We start from the raw sequence: 18,346 nt of genomic DNA on the forward strand, positions 1-18,346 counted from the left end.
GAATATCCAAAGAGAACAGCAAACCCACACATTGCTGGTGGGATTGTAAAATGGTGCAGTCACTTTGGAAAGCAGTTTGGAAGTTCTTCAAATTGTTAAACGTAGAGTTATCATATGACCCAGGAATTCCACTCCTAGGTATGTACCCAAGAGAATTGAAAACTATGTTCACACAGAAACTTGTGCATGAATGTTCATAGCACGATTATTCATACTGGCAGCAAAGTGGAAATAATCCAAATGTCCATTAGCTGATAAGTGAATAAACAAAATGTGGTACATCCACACAATGGAATATTATTCAGCACTAAAAAGGAATGAAGTACTGATACCTGTAACAACACAAATGAACCTTGAAAACATTATGCTAAGTGAAAGAAGCCAGTTACAAAATATCACATTGTTGTATGCTTGTATTAATATGAAATATCCAGAACAGGCAAATCCACAGAGACAAAAAGTTGCCAGGGGCTGTGGGGAAGAGGAGATAGGGAGTGACAGCTAATAGGTACAGGGTTTCTTTTTGAAGGTGATGAAAATGTTCTAAAATTAGATAGTGGTGATTGTTTCACAAGTTTCACAATTCTGTTAATGGACTAAAAACCATCGAATTGCACACTTTGAAAAGGATGGATTTTTTTGATGTGTGAATTATATTTCGAGAAAGCTGTTCTGTGTGAGTGAGAGAGAGAATAGCAGTTATCATTATCATGATGGCCTGACACACTGGGCTCCCTCAGGAAAGTTTAGCTGAAGAAAATATAAGAAGCAACTGGCCAAGCGGAACAGCTATCGCCAGCCCTGTGGTGCCTGAACCAACAAAGAGGCCTCCTGGTCACCTGTCACTATCAGTTGGTAAACACAAGGCTTGAGGTTCTACTGGGCAAAGAGGGGAGAAGGTGCAGAAGCTGTAGGTCCTGGTTCCATCACGTGGGAAATGAGCTCCAGGAGGCCCAGGTCTTTTCTAGGCTGGGACGGGGCACAGAAAGCTGGGTGACGATTACATTCTCTCAGAGGCGCTTCCTTCCTGATAGTGGCCACAGGTGAGAATCTGCTCTGTCCGGGTGTGTGTTCAGGTGGCCAGAAAATTATGCCAGGCTGCTGATCGAATGGGCATGCAGGCCAGTTGTCTGGGCCACAGCTCAGATAGTGCCATGGGGTCGGGGCCAGGTCCCTGGTGTGATGGGTGCAAGTGCGGGCCGTGGCTGTCAGGCTCTCCTAGTCTCTCCCGCCTTCAAGCTTTGCCTCCCTGGCACAGATCTTCAGCCTAATCAGTCCTAAGAACGGTGGGGCCTCTGCAGGGCCTCATGAGCCTTGCCCCAAGGAAAAGTGCAGTTTTGCCTTAAAGCTATCTCTTAGAGTCAGGGTTGCAGGTGTGAGCATCTGGGCCCAGGGAATAAACTAAATATATATTTTGCAAACATTTGAATGAATGCATAGTTGTTATTGTCCTTTCCTCAGGGTCTGTCGTGACCCCAACACTTGGCTGCAAGCACAGTGTCATTCAACCCATGGGCACAGCAAAATGCTGTTTAAAAATAACCTGAATGGAGATACTTTGAAGCCACGGGGCTGGGCTTCCCCCTGCCTGTCATCAGGGCTTGGCGGTGGGTGCTAACAGCTGAGCGCCAGCACTGCACACAAACACTGTCCCTGCCAGGGGGCACCGGCACTAACTGGGCAGGCTGGCCTCGGGGGGGGGCGGGCGGTGGGTGAGGGAGGGTTCTGCACACAGGGTTGGAGGGTGGGCACTGGGAGGCCTTCAGCTCAGCGTGCAGGCAGGACCCGAGGAAGGCCTACAACTGCGGGTTTAGACAGAGACTCGAGGGTGGAGGCCTTACCTTATTTGTACTCAGAGAACAGGCCTGCAGGAGACGTTTATCAGGAGAATGTGTGAGGCAGTGAGGGGGGCCAGAGGGACCAGTGTGGCTGCCGGGGGGAGAAACCCACACGTGAGCAGAACGAGGGGAGGGCACAGTGGGGCAGAGGGGGGACGGTGTCTTCTGCTGCTCGCTGAAGGACAGGCCCAGGAGGAAGAACAGGTGGAAGGATGGAAAGGAAGGGCAGGGCCTGCAGAGGCTTGTGGTTGGATTGTGGATGGTAGAGGAGGGATGGGAAGCAGCGAAGTGGGCAGGGAAGGCCTCCTTCCAGCTCTCGCACTCCAGGCCCCTGTGGGCAACGGTAGAAGAGCACCTGCGCCAGAACCACGGGCGCCGGGTCAGTCGGCCCAGGTCCTGGCTCTGCACTCACCGCCCGTGTGACCTCAGCCAGGTCCCTTCGTTGCCCTGTGTTTCAGGCTCCTCGCTGTCAAGTCAGGGTTGATGATATCATCTGCCTCTTAGGCTGTGCTCAGTAAGCACCCAATACATGCTAATGGTTGTGTTGTTGTTAATAATATTATAGCTACTACTGATTAGCTGAGTTTATTGAACTCAATACAGAATCTCTTTTTAAAAAGCCTAACATTTTACTATTTTTCCTGATGTTGATGGATTTAAATTTTGCTACTTAGGAAAAGAGGGTGTGGGAAGTTGAGGTAGAAAGGGAGAAGTTACTCATTGTTAGGGACCATGGAGAAGGGGGATGTGAATGATACATTTGGGATCCGGGGGAAAAGAGAAGTGGGCAGGAGGGGAAGGATGTCTGTGGGAGTCATCGCAGTGACAGGCCTGTCTCTGGCCAGAGCAAAGGGAAGGGCAGGTCCTCCCACGAACTGGGTGGTGCTGGCCATCTGCACCGCCCGGACACCACAGGGCCGGCCTCCAAGTGAAGGCGGGTATTGGAGTTAGAGGGGAACAGTCTCTCCTGACCAGACTGGCTGATTTGGAACAGGGAACAAACTGGGAATAAATCCCTATTAGACGCCAATAAGTATTACTTATTATTCCAATAAGTAATAATAGTACCTTGTGCAATCCCAATCCATCCTCCCATTTGAAGAGAGCAATTATCCAAACTGCTTCCAATGCAATAGTTACAGATGAAGCTGCAAGGCCCTGGCACGTGGGCATCCACAGTGCGGGCAGCTGGGATGTTTGCTACTCGTCTCTGGCACATGAGGCATGGGATTGGAATTACAGCAAGAAACCTCACATCTGGACCAGCATCAGGACCACCTTGGTGGTCCAGTGGTTGGGATTCCACGCTTGCTTTCACTGCTGAGGGCTCAGGTTCAATCCCTGGCTGGGAGCTAGGATCCCCCAAGCTGCACAGCGCGGCCAAAAAAAAAAAGAGAGCATGGACCAGCATGAAAACACAAACAGGCAGCCACAGGTTTCCCAGTTTCTTTCATCTAACAAGCCATTCTCCTTGTGAGCCTACCCTTTGGATTTGTATGTGGAAGGACAAGTTATGTGACAAAAAGAGAAGGAAATGAGGACGAGGAGAGAAGTGACACAGATGGCAGTAAGCTGTTCCTCAGCTCTTCCAACTTATCAGGCTGGATTCTATCTTTCCTCCCTGTCCCCTACCCGTCCCAATGCAATCAGCACCCACAGGACTGAGCCATTAATTATCTGGGAGGTGGAATAAAAACTCAGGTCTTGACAACCCCACAGCAGATATCGCCAGGCCCGCTCTACATCAGGTAACAGTCAAAAGACTTTAGTTTGTGTCTATGGTTGTGAGGTGACAAATCTATTTTCAGTTTTTCATCCTTGTGGAAGGAGCTTCAGCCTTGGCTTAAGAACCCAACTGTGCTTCTTATTTGCTCTGTAACCTACTTGCTTCTCTGGACCCCAGTTTCCTCATCTGTAAGATGAGGACAAAAATACATACTCCAAGAAATACTATCGATACTTCCGCCCGATTTTAGGGAGATGGCCTAAATGATGTACTGCCAGGACAAGGCCACTGTGTTCTTCTTGGGGAGGGGATGGGGTTGCACAGTCATTCATGCTCATATGGAACCCACCATCAACCCTGACCTGCATCAATACATCATCATCAAATGTTCACCCTAAGATGATCACTCTGTCTAGAAAAGGATTTCTGGAAATCATAGTACTGACTGGTTCTTGGAAGTAGGGACATCTGGCCATCTTTGCCCAGAGCTACCTCCGGATACAATGAAGTAGGCTTCTGTCTGCTGCTCCCCAGAGGACATCCTGGATGTGACTGAGTCAGGACCACAGCATTCTTGGTTGTTATGCCTCTCAAAGTCAGCCATCCCCTCTCCGGAGCACGACTGAAACTAATTCAGTCTGGGTGGATGAAGCTTCTATTATTCTTAAAAAACCTGAGAGAAGAAGATTCCATATGCTCTTCCAGACAGTGGTGCCCATTCCTGAAAGAGCTCATAGCTGGGGACCTTCACATCCAATCAATCATGAAAACCACCCAGTTTCAATACACTTAGACACAGCCACAAGAAACCAGAGAGGAAATGAGGAGGAGGAGGCAGGCACCCTGGAAGAGGCTTGGCGTCAACCCATGACAGCTCAGAAATGGAAATCTTGGCAGAAGCTTGCCACTTAAGTGGCTTTAGTTCTTCATTTTGGCAGTAAACCTAACACTCTCCCCGCAGTGTAGCCAGGAGGGGCCCACCTGAGGGCGAGGGCAAGTCATCACTGATCCTTCTTGTTCGGCTTCTCTGAGGTCAAGGGCAACGTGTCAAGATGGGGAGCGGGTTTATTTAGAGAGGAGCTTTGGTAGCTGGATTCTGAAAGTAGTGATCCTATTTTAAGAGCAAGGGAATGACACTATCATTTTATTTGTGTGGTTGATCTAGCCTAGACCCTGCTGAAATCTATTTTCTCCTGGTCTATACAAAACAGACATAAAGCCATTTGGTGAATTTACATTACATTTTTCTATGATGATTTCAGTAGTCTCGAAGGGCTTTTGTCCTCTCTTGATCAGAACTGGCAGTGAGTCCCGCTTTGTTCCTAAATAAATGCCATCTCTCCGGATGGAACACCATGAATGACAACTGAAAGAGCACAGCACTGAGACTCCACAACTCCAAGTTCGAGTCCCAGTACGATCCTTGCCAGTAACACTGGACATGTTAGTTCCTCAGAGCTCAGTGTTCTCATCTTAAAAAGAAGACAAGAATGTCTTCTTTTTTTTTAAATAAATTTATTAATTTTACTTATTTATTTTTGGCTGCGTTGGGTCTTCGTTGCTGCGCGTGGGCTTTCTCATTGCGGCGGCTTCTCTTGTTGTGGAGCACGGGCTCTAGGCGCACGGGCATCAGTAGTTGCAGCATGTGGGCTCAGTAGTTGTGGCACACGGGTTTAGCTGCTCCGTGGCATGTGGGATCTTCCCAGACCAGGGCTCAAACCCGTGTCCCCTGCATTGGCAGGCGGATTCTTCTTTTTTTTTTTTTAAACATCTTTATTGGAGTATAATTGCTTTACAATGTTGTTAGTTGCTGCTGTATAACAAAGTGAATCAGCTATATGTATACATATATCCCCATATCCCCTCCCTGTTGCATCTGCCTCCTACCCTCCCTATCCCACCCCTCTAGGTGGTCACAAAGCACCGAGCTGATCTCCCTGTGCTATGCGGCTGCTACCCACTAGCTATCTATTTTGCATTTGGTAGTGTATATATGTCAATGATACTCTCTCACTTCGTCCCAGCTTCCCCTTCCCCTTCCCTGTGTTCTCAAGTCCATTCTCTACGTCTGCATCTTTATTCCTGTCCTACCCCTAGGTTCTTCAGAACCATTTTTTTTTTTTAAGATTCCAGATATATGTGTTAGCATACGGTATTTGTTTTTCTCTTTCTGACTTACTTCACTCTGTATGACAGTCTCTAGGTCTATCCACCTCACTAAAAATAAGTCAATTTCGTTTCTTCTTATGGCTGAGTAATATTCCATTGTATATATGTGCCACATCTTCTTTATCCATTCATCTGTCAATGGACACTTAGGTTGCTTCCATGTCCTGGCTATTGTAAACAGAGCTGCAATGAACATTGTGGTACATGCCTCTTTTTGAATTATGGTTTTCTCAGGGTATATGCCCAGTAGTGGGATTGCTGGGTCGTATGGCAGTTCTAGTTTTAGTTTTTTAAGGAACCTCCATACTGTTCTCCATAGTGGCTGTATCAGTTTACATTCCCACCAACAGTGCGAGAGGGTTCCCTTTTCTCCACACCCTCTCCAGCATTTTTTTTTTTTTAAATCAGTGATTTTTTAAAAAACATTTTTCTGCTTCTTAGCCATTATTGGAACACACTACATTTTTTAAAAATTAATTAATTAATTAATTAATTTATTTATTTTTTGGCTGTGTTGGGTCTTTGTTTCTGTGCGAGGGCTTTCTCTAGTTGCGGCAAGTGGGGGCCGCTCTTCATCGCGGTGCGCGGGCCTCTCACTATCGTGGCCTCTCTTGTTGCGGAGCACAGGCTCCAGACGCGCAGGCTCAGTAGTTGTGGCTCACGGGCCTAGTTGCTCCGCGGCATGTGGGATCTTCCCAGACCAGGGCTCGAACCCGTGTGCCCTGCATTAGCAGGCAGATTCTCAACCACTGTGCCACCAGGGAAGCCCCTCTCCAGCATTTATTGTCTGTAGATTTTTTGATGATGACCATTCTGACCGGTGTGAGGTGATACCTCGTTGTAGTTTTGATTTGCATTTCTCTAATGATTAGTGATGTTGAGCATCCTTTCATGTGTTTGTTGGTAATCTGTATATATTCTTTGGAGAAATGTCTATTTAGGTCTTCTGGCAGGTGGATTCTTAACCACTGCGCCACCAGGGAAGCCCAAGAATGTCTTCTTGGCAGTGTTGTTGTAAACATTAAATGAGATTGGGACTTCCCTGGCGGTCCAGTGGTTAAGACTCCATGCTTCCACTGCAGGGGGCACAGGTTCGATCCCTGGTCGGGGAACTAAGATCCCACATGCCGTGTGGTGTGGCCAAAAAAAAAAAAAAATTAAATGAGATAGTATAAGTGGCTGGCATGTGGAGGCTCTCAATAAATGGCACCTTCATGATTCGTGATAAGGCTGGGCTCATGTGATGGGTCCGACCACTTCAAATCCTTGACAGGGCAGGAGGTCACAGTCTGGGCCTGCAGGAGACCCAGGGCAAACAACCAGTCCCAGGCTCCCTGGAAGGAACAAGATGGTGAGAGGTTGGAGAGGTGTCAGGGCTGGGGAGTGGATACAACACTGGGCTGTCAGTGGTTTGCTCCATCCTCCTCATCCAGCAGCTGTAGGCTTGGTCTGCTAGGGGCTCCTGCCAGGAGTTGGGGGTCAGGGGAAAGGCAGAGAGCTCAGGACAGCTTGTGCAAGTTCAGAGTTTGGGTATTAGTGTAAGACAGCTAGCTACTGGAGCCCTCTGACTGTCCCACCCAGAGTGGGTAGGATATCCTCCTCCTAGTCCCAGGGCCAGGCAAGGACACTCTGGGCAGAAAGAAACCATCAGTGTGGACAGAAAGAACAGCAGCTTCTTAATCAGTCCAGGAGAACAGAGCCCAACCGAAGCGTTGTTCTGATCTTATTTAATTATCGAAACGATTCCTCTTCTTCTGTCCTCCCTAGGGCTGTGTGCCCCAGATTCCCAGGGCCCAGTAATTGCCTCTCTGTTAATAGAAATCATCAGTATTTATTACACCAAGCACTCCAGCTTATTTCAGCTCTCCTTGTAGCAACATTAAGGCGAGTGCTTGGTAGCCAATCACCAAAGTGACTCTACTTAATGACAAGAGTAAAGGCTCCCAAACTGTTCTCCTTTCTCAGGAGGGCCGAGGGATCCTGAGCCAGAGCCTAATGAGATGAGCCGCGGGGTCTGCAGCAGGGCCCTGACGTGGCCCTGGGTGAGCAAGAAGTACGGGGCCCAGGAACAAGGGAGTGGAGTCCCAGCAAGATGACTGCTCCCACCTTCTCCCCAGAGGAAGTCTCCTGGGGGCTTCTGCTCCTTAGAGAAACACAGCAACAGGAAGTGACCTTAGTTCATATATTCTTGCTCTGCCACTCAGGGCCTTGTACATTGTGGCCTCCTGGAACCTTCATCTTCTTCATCTTCTTGTCTATAAATCAGGAAGAATAATATCCACCTCCCAGTGCTGGCATGAGGATTAAATAAGAAAACAATGTGAAAGGATTCCAGTGGGCCTGCCAGGGAAGTGTGTGCCACTTCATATGCGAGGCTCCTTACAGACCCAGCTTGGTTCTTCTCCAATGTCTTCTCTCGGAGTTGTACCTCATTTTATTACCAGTTTTCATTCGAATCCATTGGGGAATGGGATGATTCGCTTTTGTTTCTTGGCCAGGAATCGCTTGATCCTGAAAGTCTTGTGAGAAGACAAGACTTGTGAGCCTTGTGAGAAGACATGGAGCAAATCCAGCCGCACATAGGATGGCGGAGAAGAGAAGAAGGCAGCTGTTGTCTTTTCAGGTCCTGAAGTGACTCAGCAGTTCAGGGAGCACAGGTGTGGAGCATCTGCTGAGGACTTTCACATGCATGAGGAGAGCGAGGCTCAGGGAAGTCTCTGAAGGCCCCAGGAAGGAGGAGACCAGCCCCGGAGCCAAGGCCAGCTGACTCCAAAGCTCTCTTCAGTCCTCTGCAGCCCCCTGCTGATAGTATCCGAGGAATTTATGCAAGTTAAACTACATCGGTTGTACAGAAGGCATTATTCGGGAAGCTTTGCTAATTCATTTGTAAATATCCGTATGTCTTTTTTTTTGGTATAAAATGGCATGAATGTGTTTTCTGACAGTGCTGGCCCCCAAAAGCACAGGGGTTAGCTTCAGGAGGCTGTGCTGGTAGATAGGGAACTGTGGAGCTGGGAGGGTGGCCAGGTTTCTGAGTGCCAGAATGTTCTCAAAGTTCATATTTGAAGTTTCGGCATTAAATCCTATGCAACAAAAAAATCACCATCTCCTCACCAAGGGGCCAAGGGAAACGCAACTCTGCCTCCACATCACTGGGTTCCTCGGTTTCTATTCTATTAATTTTTGTTGGAAACTTACGGCGCCCCTCACTTATTAGGAAGAAGAGGTCAGTGTTTGAGAATCAGTGTTACTTGTGGTACTGGGGTCTCTCCAGTAGTGGAAAGAGAGAGGCAAAGATTTGGAGAAACTGAGGCAGAGACCAGACGTGTCAGAGCAGCTGGCATGAGGAGATGAAGTGCAGGGACCCGGCCACAGAGAGACAGGAAGAGGCCGCGGGTCTCCACTGCTTTCCACAGTCTCGAGTGGCTGCCCGAGCTCGTCTCTGAAATGCCAGACTCACGTGAGTAATCAAAGAGGTTCCTCTCTGGGCAGAGCCTCCCTGGCCGGTTCCTGTCCCGCCCTCACACGCGCATAATGGAATTAAACGTGACTCCACTGCAGTTCCACGCAGTGACTTAGGCCGCTGCAGTCAATAAAAACCCACTCTTGGAAAGAAACTAGATTACGGGTCAGGGAAGGGTGGGCAGTGCACTGAGCCGCCTCTGATCATTCCCTGTGGGGGGCCTCCCCCATTCCTCCTCTCTTCACTTCCACCAAATTACCCACTGCTGCCAAAGTGGGGCCCCGGTTTCCAATTTTTTATTTAGACGGACTTTGCCTCGGACCCTCTGACATCGATGTGGCACCACAAGATTATGCAGCGTGGAATCCAGAGGAGTTTTCACAGTGAGACATTTTCTCTGGTGTCTGTCACTAAAAAAGCCAATCATCCCAATATTGAAGGGGCGGGTGGCACAGGCACGTGGTCCCTCCCTGCCTGTCACCCTCTAGAGCAGCGGTCCCCAACCTTTTTGGCACCAGGGACCAGTTTTGTGGACGACAATTTTTCCATGGACGGGGGCGGGGGGGAGATGGTTCAGGCCATAATGCGAGCGATGGGGAGCGGCAGATGAAGCTTCACTCGCTTGCCCGCCCGCTGCTCACCTCCTGCTGTGTGGCCCTAACAGGCCACGGACCGGGGCCCCCTGCCTAGAGGGGGCAAGGTCGGCGCAGTCTCCGGCCATGGGGGCGGGTCTCACCTTACACGGGTGAGGGTCCACTCCGTATGTCTCCAACGTCTGTGCTTTTCTTAAAAAGTTCAGCTCTGATGTTGCTGGTGTTTGGCCACTGGAATAAAGAAAATGAGATGATTTCAGGATTTCCTGCTCCCATAGGTTCCCCTGAGGTAAATTCAATTAGGAAGTGCTCAGGGTGTCTCACACTCCGATTTTTCCATAGAGTGTGCTCCCTGCTCCGTCCTAGGACCGACTTCAGAGACTCTTATCTAGGGTCAAAACCTTGGAAGTCTTCAGAGTGAGGCAGGCTACATAATGAATGGCATGGGCTGAGTGTAAACAATAGGGAGTGGTGGGGACTAGGGCAAACTGGGAGTGCCACCCCGTCTAATGAGGGCAGCTGCTCCTCAGCTCCAAGACTATACTCTTGGAATGCAGTCTTGGATTGTAGTCATACCAGCATTGCTAGGTGTGATTTTTAAAGAGAATTCGCAGATACCGATTTTTATGTGGCATTTCAGTTTTAAGTACTATGGGGGCAGAAAAAAAATACATCTGTAGGCTGGCTGCAGGCCATCTGATCTAGACTGAAACACAAAGAAGGGACCTGTATATCTTGCTGCCTAACCCTCTTCCTTTTCCAAATGGGAACACAGGAATGGAGGGTAAAGAGATGCAACAGAAGACAGTGCTGAGCTCCCCAGACTCCACAATGGCTCTGTCTGCCCACAGGGTGATGACTGTGAAAAGGAAACAAGCAGAAAAAAGGAAGAAACCGCGCTGGCACCAAGCCATCTGAAGAAGGGGCCTTCAGCATCATTCCCCTCCTGGCTGCCTCTTTAGCAGGGGCGTGGATGAGCTCCACACAGAACCAGTGCAGGATCACCACACGCTCTCTCAGGGTCCAGTGCCCTGGGAAGCTGACATCCTTCTACAGATGTAGGATTGGCTTCAGTGTGAGGAGGTGTGGGCAGTTTGTCAAGTCAACAACTCTGACGGCTGGTGGGCAGGACTGAAACTATCTAAGTTCATCATTTGCCTCAAGTACTATGGCAGGGCAGGAAGACAAGCCGGCCTGAGGGAGAAGCACACCAGATTCCCTCTAGTGTCTTTCTGGAGAGGCATCAATCAATCAGCACCTCAGCAGCTTCTGTGCTGCCCCGTATGAGATACATCATAAACTACAGTGCAGTCTGGGCCCTCAAGGAACGCATGTTAGAGTTGGAGAAAGGACACACAGACATATTTTTACATTATGAAGATGAGGCTGAGCCTGTTTAAGTAGTACCTGTGTAAGGAGGCATTTTGTAGAATGCAGATGTCTACACCCACCAGCGCACCTGAGACACAGGGAAGGTGTTTGGAAAATGCTGGCGCAGCAGGCAAAGGGCCGGGCACCAGAGGCAGCTGAGCACCACTACCCCTTCCAGGGAGCCTCCTTATTCCCTGTGTGGAGACTGGAGGGCTCCGTGGGCTGCATTCACCCTCAACCCTCTGGGGCCCTCAAAGTGGGCATCATTTCCTGGGGGATCCCCTGACTTCTATGAGGTTTCTGGAGGACTGTCCCCACTGCTCTGACATCTCCTAAAACCCTCCTGGCAGGGCCTCCCGGCAGTCTCAGCACACCCTTGATCTCTCCTTTGAATGAGCCAGGAGCCCTCACACATGTGTTTATTCTGACCTGTACCACAAGGGGCCACTATTCCCTAAGAGTGATGGGAGGAGCTGGGGCAGCACCTGCACAGGGAGAGGGGTGGGAGGCAGCTACGATTCCACCTCTGGCAGGTGTCTCCATTCCTCTGGAGGGTGGGAACCAGTCCAACCACACACAGTGGGCAGGAGGTCTGTTTATAAGGCTAAAGAGGCTTTGGGGACATATTTGTTGGTAAAATCTTTGAGTGAAGGTGAAGATTTTTTGTTTCGGGGGGCATCAGGTAGGAACTAGTTTAAGGTTAATGTTATCATTAGAAATATCTTTTTCCCACCCCTTGGACACTGTCCTTCCCCAGAAAGGTAGTTACACAAACATCTGAAAAGATTTTTTTAAAAATTGCACTGTATTAATATGATGGCAGGTTTTATTTTACAATGCTGTATTGTATTGTATATAAATTTTTTCTTCATAGTTTATCAGTTTGGGGAATCTGTGCTCCAGTGTGCCATACAAAGTAGAGCCTAAACACCCTTTTGTTGCTTTTTAAAAAACCAGCCTTTGCAGAAAACACTATTTCATATGGGTGAGAGGATGCATTGATGCTATTTTATGGGATGCGGCACATTCTGGGTGACCTAGGAGAATCTGAGGACAAGCCTCCTGCTTCCAGCTGCTTCTCCCCTCCTTCCCTCAGTGCAGGGGTGTGGGGTTGAGGGAGCAGTGCTGAAGACACGCCCCTGAACGAGGTGCTCTCAAGGTACCCACACCAGCTATGAATCAGGCCAGCCCTGTGCGGTCCCATCCACTGATGCAGAAGCCACCTGTCACTGTCACAGACCGAGGTCGGAGGCTTGCCCATTTTTCACATCCCCACTTAACCCCTCCCTCTCTTCTCTCTTCTGCTGTTTATGTTTTCCTTTTCCCCAGTTCATGCTTCTTCCCTCTGTCTCTTCATTTATCTTAGTGAAGCAAATACCTTTCAGAGGCCAATCCTTCTCCATTTTCCTTATAATATAGCTTCTCTCTTGCCTTTAAGCCTCAGCCTGCACCACTGTTCTTGGAGACGGAGCCTTGAGGTTGTACTGTCAGTGGATCACTGGAAATGGTACATGCCAGAGTCAGGAAGGCTGGGTCTGCAGGAGCAGAGGATGCAGTGCAGAGGCCGTGTGCTCAGGCTGTGAGGGAGACAGTGGCCTGGCCTGAACCGAGTGTCACGCACCTGAGTTCTGTTTTGTGAATCTCAGCAATCTTCCTTTCCAGCTTCTCTGAATGTTTAGGGAAAAACTGGAACTTGGAGCTGTAGCCTTCAGGGTGTTTTCCTGAGTCATAATCCCCAATCTCCGCTTGCAAAAGGAAAGTAGAGGAAAACAATTGTGGAGATAGGTAAATCATCACTGGCAAAGCAACAAGAGATTAACACAGAGGGCAAAAGCCAAAGTCGGCGCCAGATTTGCAAAGAACAGTGGATCCTAAGCACAGTTGTGAGTGGGGCAGAGGGCGTGTTCCTCAGGAGCAGGCCCACCTTTGTTTTCCCAGGTGTGCACACTGAGTTGATATCAAGGCCAAGTAGAGATGGTAGAGCTGACCCTGCGTTCTGAGGTCACCACATGTACATTTGCAATAAAAGAGCAGAAGCCTGCACCATGGCCCTCAAGCTCCCAGAAGAGAGCCTGGGAGCAATGCTCTTGGTGGCAGCACAGGAAACTGTGAGCTTGATCAGAAAGACAGAAGCTTTTGGGCCTGAGCCACATCCAAAGTCTAAATCTCGTTTTGAGGATTTTAGCAGGGACACAGCAAAATGATGAATGAGCCATGACCCAAACTCAGAACTCAACGCTCAGTCCAAATCAAATCAAAGCAAGTGAATACATTTGAATAAATATTCACTGAGGGCTGACCAGGTGCCAGGCCCCCTGGAGAGGGCTGCAGAGTGGGAAGACTGGCTGTAAGCAGAAAGTACCGCTGAGTTCAGGAGCACCAGGTCCTAAGGCTGACTTCTCAGTTCCCAGCAGGGGCTGGGGCTTTCTCGTCCTGCAGATTCACAGAGAGACTCCATCCCCAAAGCTGCTGAGATCTCAGATCTGGGGTGGCCAGTGGGCCCACGCTGCTCCCCACAATGTGTTCCCAGGTCAGAATCCAGCCTTCTCCACATGCAGCATTCCGCAGGGAACACTGTGTGTGTCAGGAGGAAGGATGTTAAGAAGTTCAGCTGCTTTGTGGCTGTCTTTTCTCCTCCCCTAGTGAGAACCACAACCAGTGCAGGTGAGAAGTCTTGAGTGGGGAGTAAATATTAAGAGGAAAATGTGCCCTTTTTTTCACAACTGAATATTGTTCTGTGGCACAGGTCTCCTCATCGTGCCTTCCAAACTACTCGGGAATTTCTATCATTTAGCAAGAGACTAAAGGCTTCCCTGGGCTTAAAGTCTGAAGTGATCTTGAGCCATGGAGTCATTTATTATGATTTTACTTAGAAAGCTCCAAATGGGAAACATCAAGGTTGGATATCAATGACTTCTTTAAATTAAAAAAAAAAAAAAGAAAATTTCAATATGGTTGTCAGGGTAAAACTAGAGTTTAAAATTTCACTTAGATGGAACCAGGTTTTCCTTTAAAAATGAAAGGAGTATCTTTGGGTACCTTAAAGTTGGCAAGTACCTTCTAGACTTCCGGCTTAGGAGGTTTTTTAAAACAGGAGTCTCAGAAGTCAAAGTTGCAATAGGCTGACTTTTACATTCTTAACGCAGCTGAGATATTTTTTTTTGCTGGAAGAACTTTAGTTTCTTATTGGCAAGCATTTTTTTAGGTTCTGTTCACAAAGTAGCTTCCTGGAGTTCACAGATTTCTGATTATGAATTCAGATTCTTTGATAGAAACGTCATGATTTTAGTGCTATGGTCCAAAATAACCCAGTGACAGCTTCAGGCCAAAGGACTAAGAGAAGTCTACGAACTTCGAAGACTTAGAAGTCACCTGCATTTCATGAAAGGAGAAAGGATCACATACGAAGAGTACATACCTTTCCCACTGTTTTGCAAAAACCGCCAGTCTGGGTATTGGCTGAGTACAACCCCAACTCTGCCTTCTTTGCAGGTTAGAAAATGGGTTTGTTACTTGGAAACATTTTTAACTTAGAGCACTCTGAATGGAAAGGTCTCTGAAACAGATACCAGAATTCCAAGGTGCTTCACATCTCTGAGATTTGAATAAAAAGACAGGAAAAAGCTGATTCGGATTACTCTCCAGAGTCTCGATAACTTTATCAACCAAGGGTGCAAGGAAAGCCACCCCCCCACCCCTGAACAGAGTCTGAAGGGGCTGCCAGAAAGACTTTAGGTACAAACAATTTAGGGTTGCGTGGTCAGAGCTTCCTGGGTCTAGGGAGTCCAGGCAAAGTCCTTTAACTCGGGCTCTGTTTCAAGTTAGACACTGTTTATATCCAAGAAGTAGTCATCTGTGGTAACTGAAATAATGTAATCAGTACTTAGCATGAAAAGCAAATTTATCCTGTCAAAAGTCATTACCTTGAAGGATATAAGCTGCTAACAAGGCAGCATCTGATGTTTTACAGAGGAGGCGGCCGTGGTACAGATCCCTTTTGATCTGCAGGAAGACTAAATACCTGGAGAGAAAACAGAAAATGAACTATAAAGTATTTCTTTGATTGCTTTAAAGACATAAATATGTAATATAAGCCTATCAAAATCTCTGTCAGGACACTTTTACTACATTAAAACAAAAACCTCAAAACATACCACAGAACAAATAACATTTTTCATTTCCCTGAAGACTCTTTCAGGCATTTTGCCCTGAACTGATTTTGAAGTTCAATTCAAAACAACCTGTCAGTTTCCTTCTGTGGCTCAAAACAGAAATGGCACCTCCTGGTTAAAAGCATCGTTCCCCAGTGCTGGGATCTGGAAGGAGCCGGCCCCGCTCAATTCAGTGCCGAGAAAGAAACCTGTGTCATAAGAGAGGGGCTGATGGGGCCTCTCTCCGCCTTGGACTCTCGCGGACGTTGCCTCTTAAGAAGCAGAGAGGTGGTGAAGGAACTAGCCCTGGGGAGAGTTCTGCCTCAGCTTGCCAAGTCAATCTGTGCATATGTGGAATGGCCCTCATTATGGGCAGAGGTCAACCAGACCTCTCAGAATTTGAATAAGGTGTAAGAAGAGGCACCGGTGAAGGAAATGCAGAAACTTGTGGCTAATATTTCTTCAACCACAGGAAGCTCTCACCTCAGGTGGAGGCAGGCTATCAAGAACAGCTAATAGTAGCTGATGTGTATTGAGCACTTACTATTTCCCAGTCCAGGACTTACACACTTGACATCAGCATCTCATCTAATTTCCGCATGCCATTTTGAGATATATATTGTTATTATCTCCCTTTTTTAAGATAAACTGAGGCGTAAGTGATTTTCTCATGGGCACATAACTGGTAAGTGGCAGAACCAGGATTCAAATTCAGGACTGAGGTTGGCTCTTCATCACTGTGTTATTCTACCCTCTTTGCACTCTAACTGCTTTGTAGTTTCACAGGTAATTGGGTGGACTCGGTTGCCATGGAATGGAACTGCTGATGTTCCATCCTGAAAGGTCTTTACAAGGAGTGGGGTCTCTGATGTTCATAACCTCACAGGTGCCCTGAGAAGAGCAGAGGCCAGGGGTATCACACCCTTAAGCGAGTCACCTACCACAGTGGCTCCTTGGCAGGGGGCATTTGTGGTGGTTTAAAAATATGTCCACAGGGAATTCCCTGGAGGTCCAGTGGTTAGGACTCTGCACTTTCACTGCTGAGGTCGTGGGTTCAATCCCCGGCTGGGGAACTAAGATCCCACAAGCCGCGTGGCATGGTTAAAAAAAAAAAAAAGTTCACAAATTCCTTGATACTCCTCATTTCCAGAGGTAGAGCTTAATTCACTCCATTTGAGTGTGGGTTAGACCCAGTGGCTTGCTTCTAACAAGCAGAATAAAGCAGGAGTGGTAGTTAGTGTCTGACATCTGAGACTAGGTCATAGTGTCCCTGCAGCTTCCTCCTTGTCCTCTCCTTCTCTTGGATCACTCACTCTGCTCGAGGACACTTAAGCAGCCCCATAGAAAGGTCCATGTAGTGAGGAACTGAGGTGTTTTGCCAACAGCTAGCAAGGAACTGAAGCTTTCTGCCAACAGCCTCGTGAGTACACCATCTTGGGAGTGAATCCTCCGGTCAAACCTTCAGATGACCACAGGCCCAGCCAACCTCTTGGCTGCAACCCCAGGAGAGACCCTGAGCCAGAAGCACCCAGCTAAGCCGCTCCTGAATTCCTGACCCACAGACACTCAGAGATGAGAAATACTTTTATTTTAACTGAAGTTTTGTGGCATTTTGTTAGACAGCCATAGATAACTACAGCATCCTCACAGGAGTAATGGGAATATGGTGAAATTCCCTTAAATTCCATCAGTTTGAACCAAAAAGAAGTTGGGCACTCCCTGGACAACTAGAGGTGTTTCTATTGCTTCTGTTTTCAGGCTGAAGAATAAAGCAGAGGATTCCATGCCCACTTGATCATGTGAAAATGCTCAAAAGAAAGAGGACCAGTGACAGCACAACTTCTGGGGTGAGGAGGGGCACCAGCACGTGACTCTGAGAGCTCGGGGCTTGGTGATTCAAGTCATTAAACAGAAACGAAGGAGCAATCAAACCTTCTTTTCTCCTAAAGCTTTGCTATTCAAAGTGTGGCCCACATAACAGGGGTATCAGCAGCATTTGGGAGCTTGTTGGAAATGGAGAATTAGGCCCATCTGAGACCTACTGAATCATTTTAACAAGATCCCCAGGTGATCTGTACATAGATTAAAATTTATGAAGCACTGTCCTAAGAAAATTCACAAGCATTCTTCTAACCACATCAGGATGGACTGCCCTCCTCAAACCAAAGGGAAGGTGACTACTGTGGTCCGGAAGTTAATAAGAACTCCCCTTCTTATCCCAACCACTCCCACTTGGCCCCAAGGAAAACTGAAGGAAAAAGACATCGTGCAATGAGTAGTAATTTTTTAAGATGGATCTACCAGATCAAGCTTGTCTTCACCCTGCTTCCCACGATGAAATGCCACAGGTGTGTGGAAGGAAGGGGGCAGCGCTTCTCTGCCTCTTACTGCTTCAACTCCCACCTTCCACCGGCTTTGGCAGGATGTAGCAGCAAGCCTTTGGCCTCTTCCTTACAGATCACTCCTGGGGCCTGAGTTCATGCACCACTCCTCCCACACCTCTCTGCTTGTCTGTGTCCAAAATTCAGGGACTGCACGTACTGGACTGAAGGAGATATTTCAAAGGCTCTGGATAGTGGTCCTCAATGTGGTGGTGAGGAGAACACCCTGCCCTGGGGGGGGCGCATGTGAGAGTCTGTGTATGGGTGCTGCTGGGTTTGAAAAGGCTCCTCTAGAGCTTCTGATTTGCCCTCCAAGGGGGGCACGCTCCTCCTCACGGTGAGACCCACGATAGGTGCATGCCAGGTGCCTCAGGTGAGCTGGAAAGGAAACAAGGCTTTCCGCTGCTGGGCGGGGTTCCTTCAGACTTCAGAAGGTAGAACAGCTACAGGGAGGTCAAGGGTAAGGCCGTGGGAACACTGTCAAGCAATGGTGCAGCAACTGGAGGGGGAGGGGATGGAGGGGCAAGTCAACATCCTAAAGAAACACACTACAGTCTGCAGAGGACGAGATGAGCTCATGAAAGAATCAACTGACAGCTTCAAGGGAGACAGTTACACTAGGGGTCCCCCCCTCCCTTTTCTCCCACAGCTGCT

General features: G+C 48.2%; 1 protein-coding gene and 1 pseudogene across 6 annotated transcripts in view; both read right to left on the minus strand.

The window, feature by feature from the left end:
- The window catches only part of FRMD5 (FERM domain containing 5), a 410,954-nt gene that overhangs the window by 21,653 nt on the left and 370,955 nt on the right, over positions 1-18,346 (minus strand). For all 5 annotated transcript variants that reach the window (XM_082450108.1, XM_082450111.1, XM_082450109.1 and 2 more), the window contains exons 5-7: positions 15,084-15,181; positions 12,782-12,905; positions 9,933-10,020 (exon numbers count right to left, since the gene is read on the minus strand). In XM_082450108.1, coding sequence (XP_082306234.1) covers positions 9,933-10,020; positions 12,782-12,905; positions 15,084-15,181 — 310 coding nt within the window. The remainder of the gene's footprint in view (positions 1-9,932; positions 10,021-12,781; positions 12,906-15,083; positions 15,182-18,346) is intronic.
- LOC309655623 lies at positions 6,227-9,623 on the minus strand (annotated as a pseudogene). Its single transcript has 2 exons — positions 9,512-9,623; positions 6,227-8,368 (listed from the first exon to the last, which is right to left on the minus strand). The product of its transcript is annotated as an uncharacterized misc_RNA (transcript).

The sequence above is a fragment of the Balaenoptera physalus genome (assembly GCF_965194825.1).
Source record: "Balaenoptera physalus genome assembly, chromosome: 2".
Classification (NCBI taxonomy): Eukaryota; Metazoa; Chordata; class Mammalia; order Artiodactyla; family Balaenopteridae; genus Balaenoptera; species Balaenoptera physalus.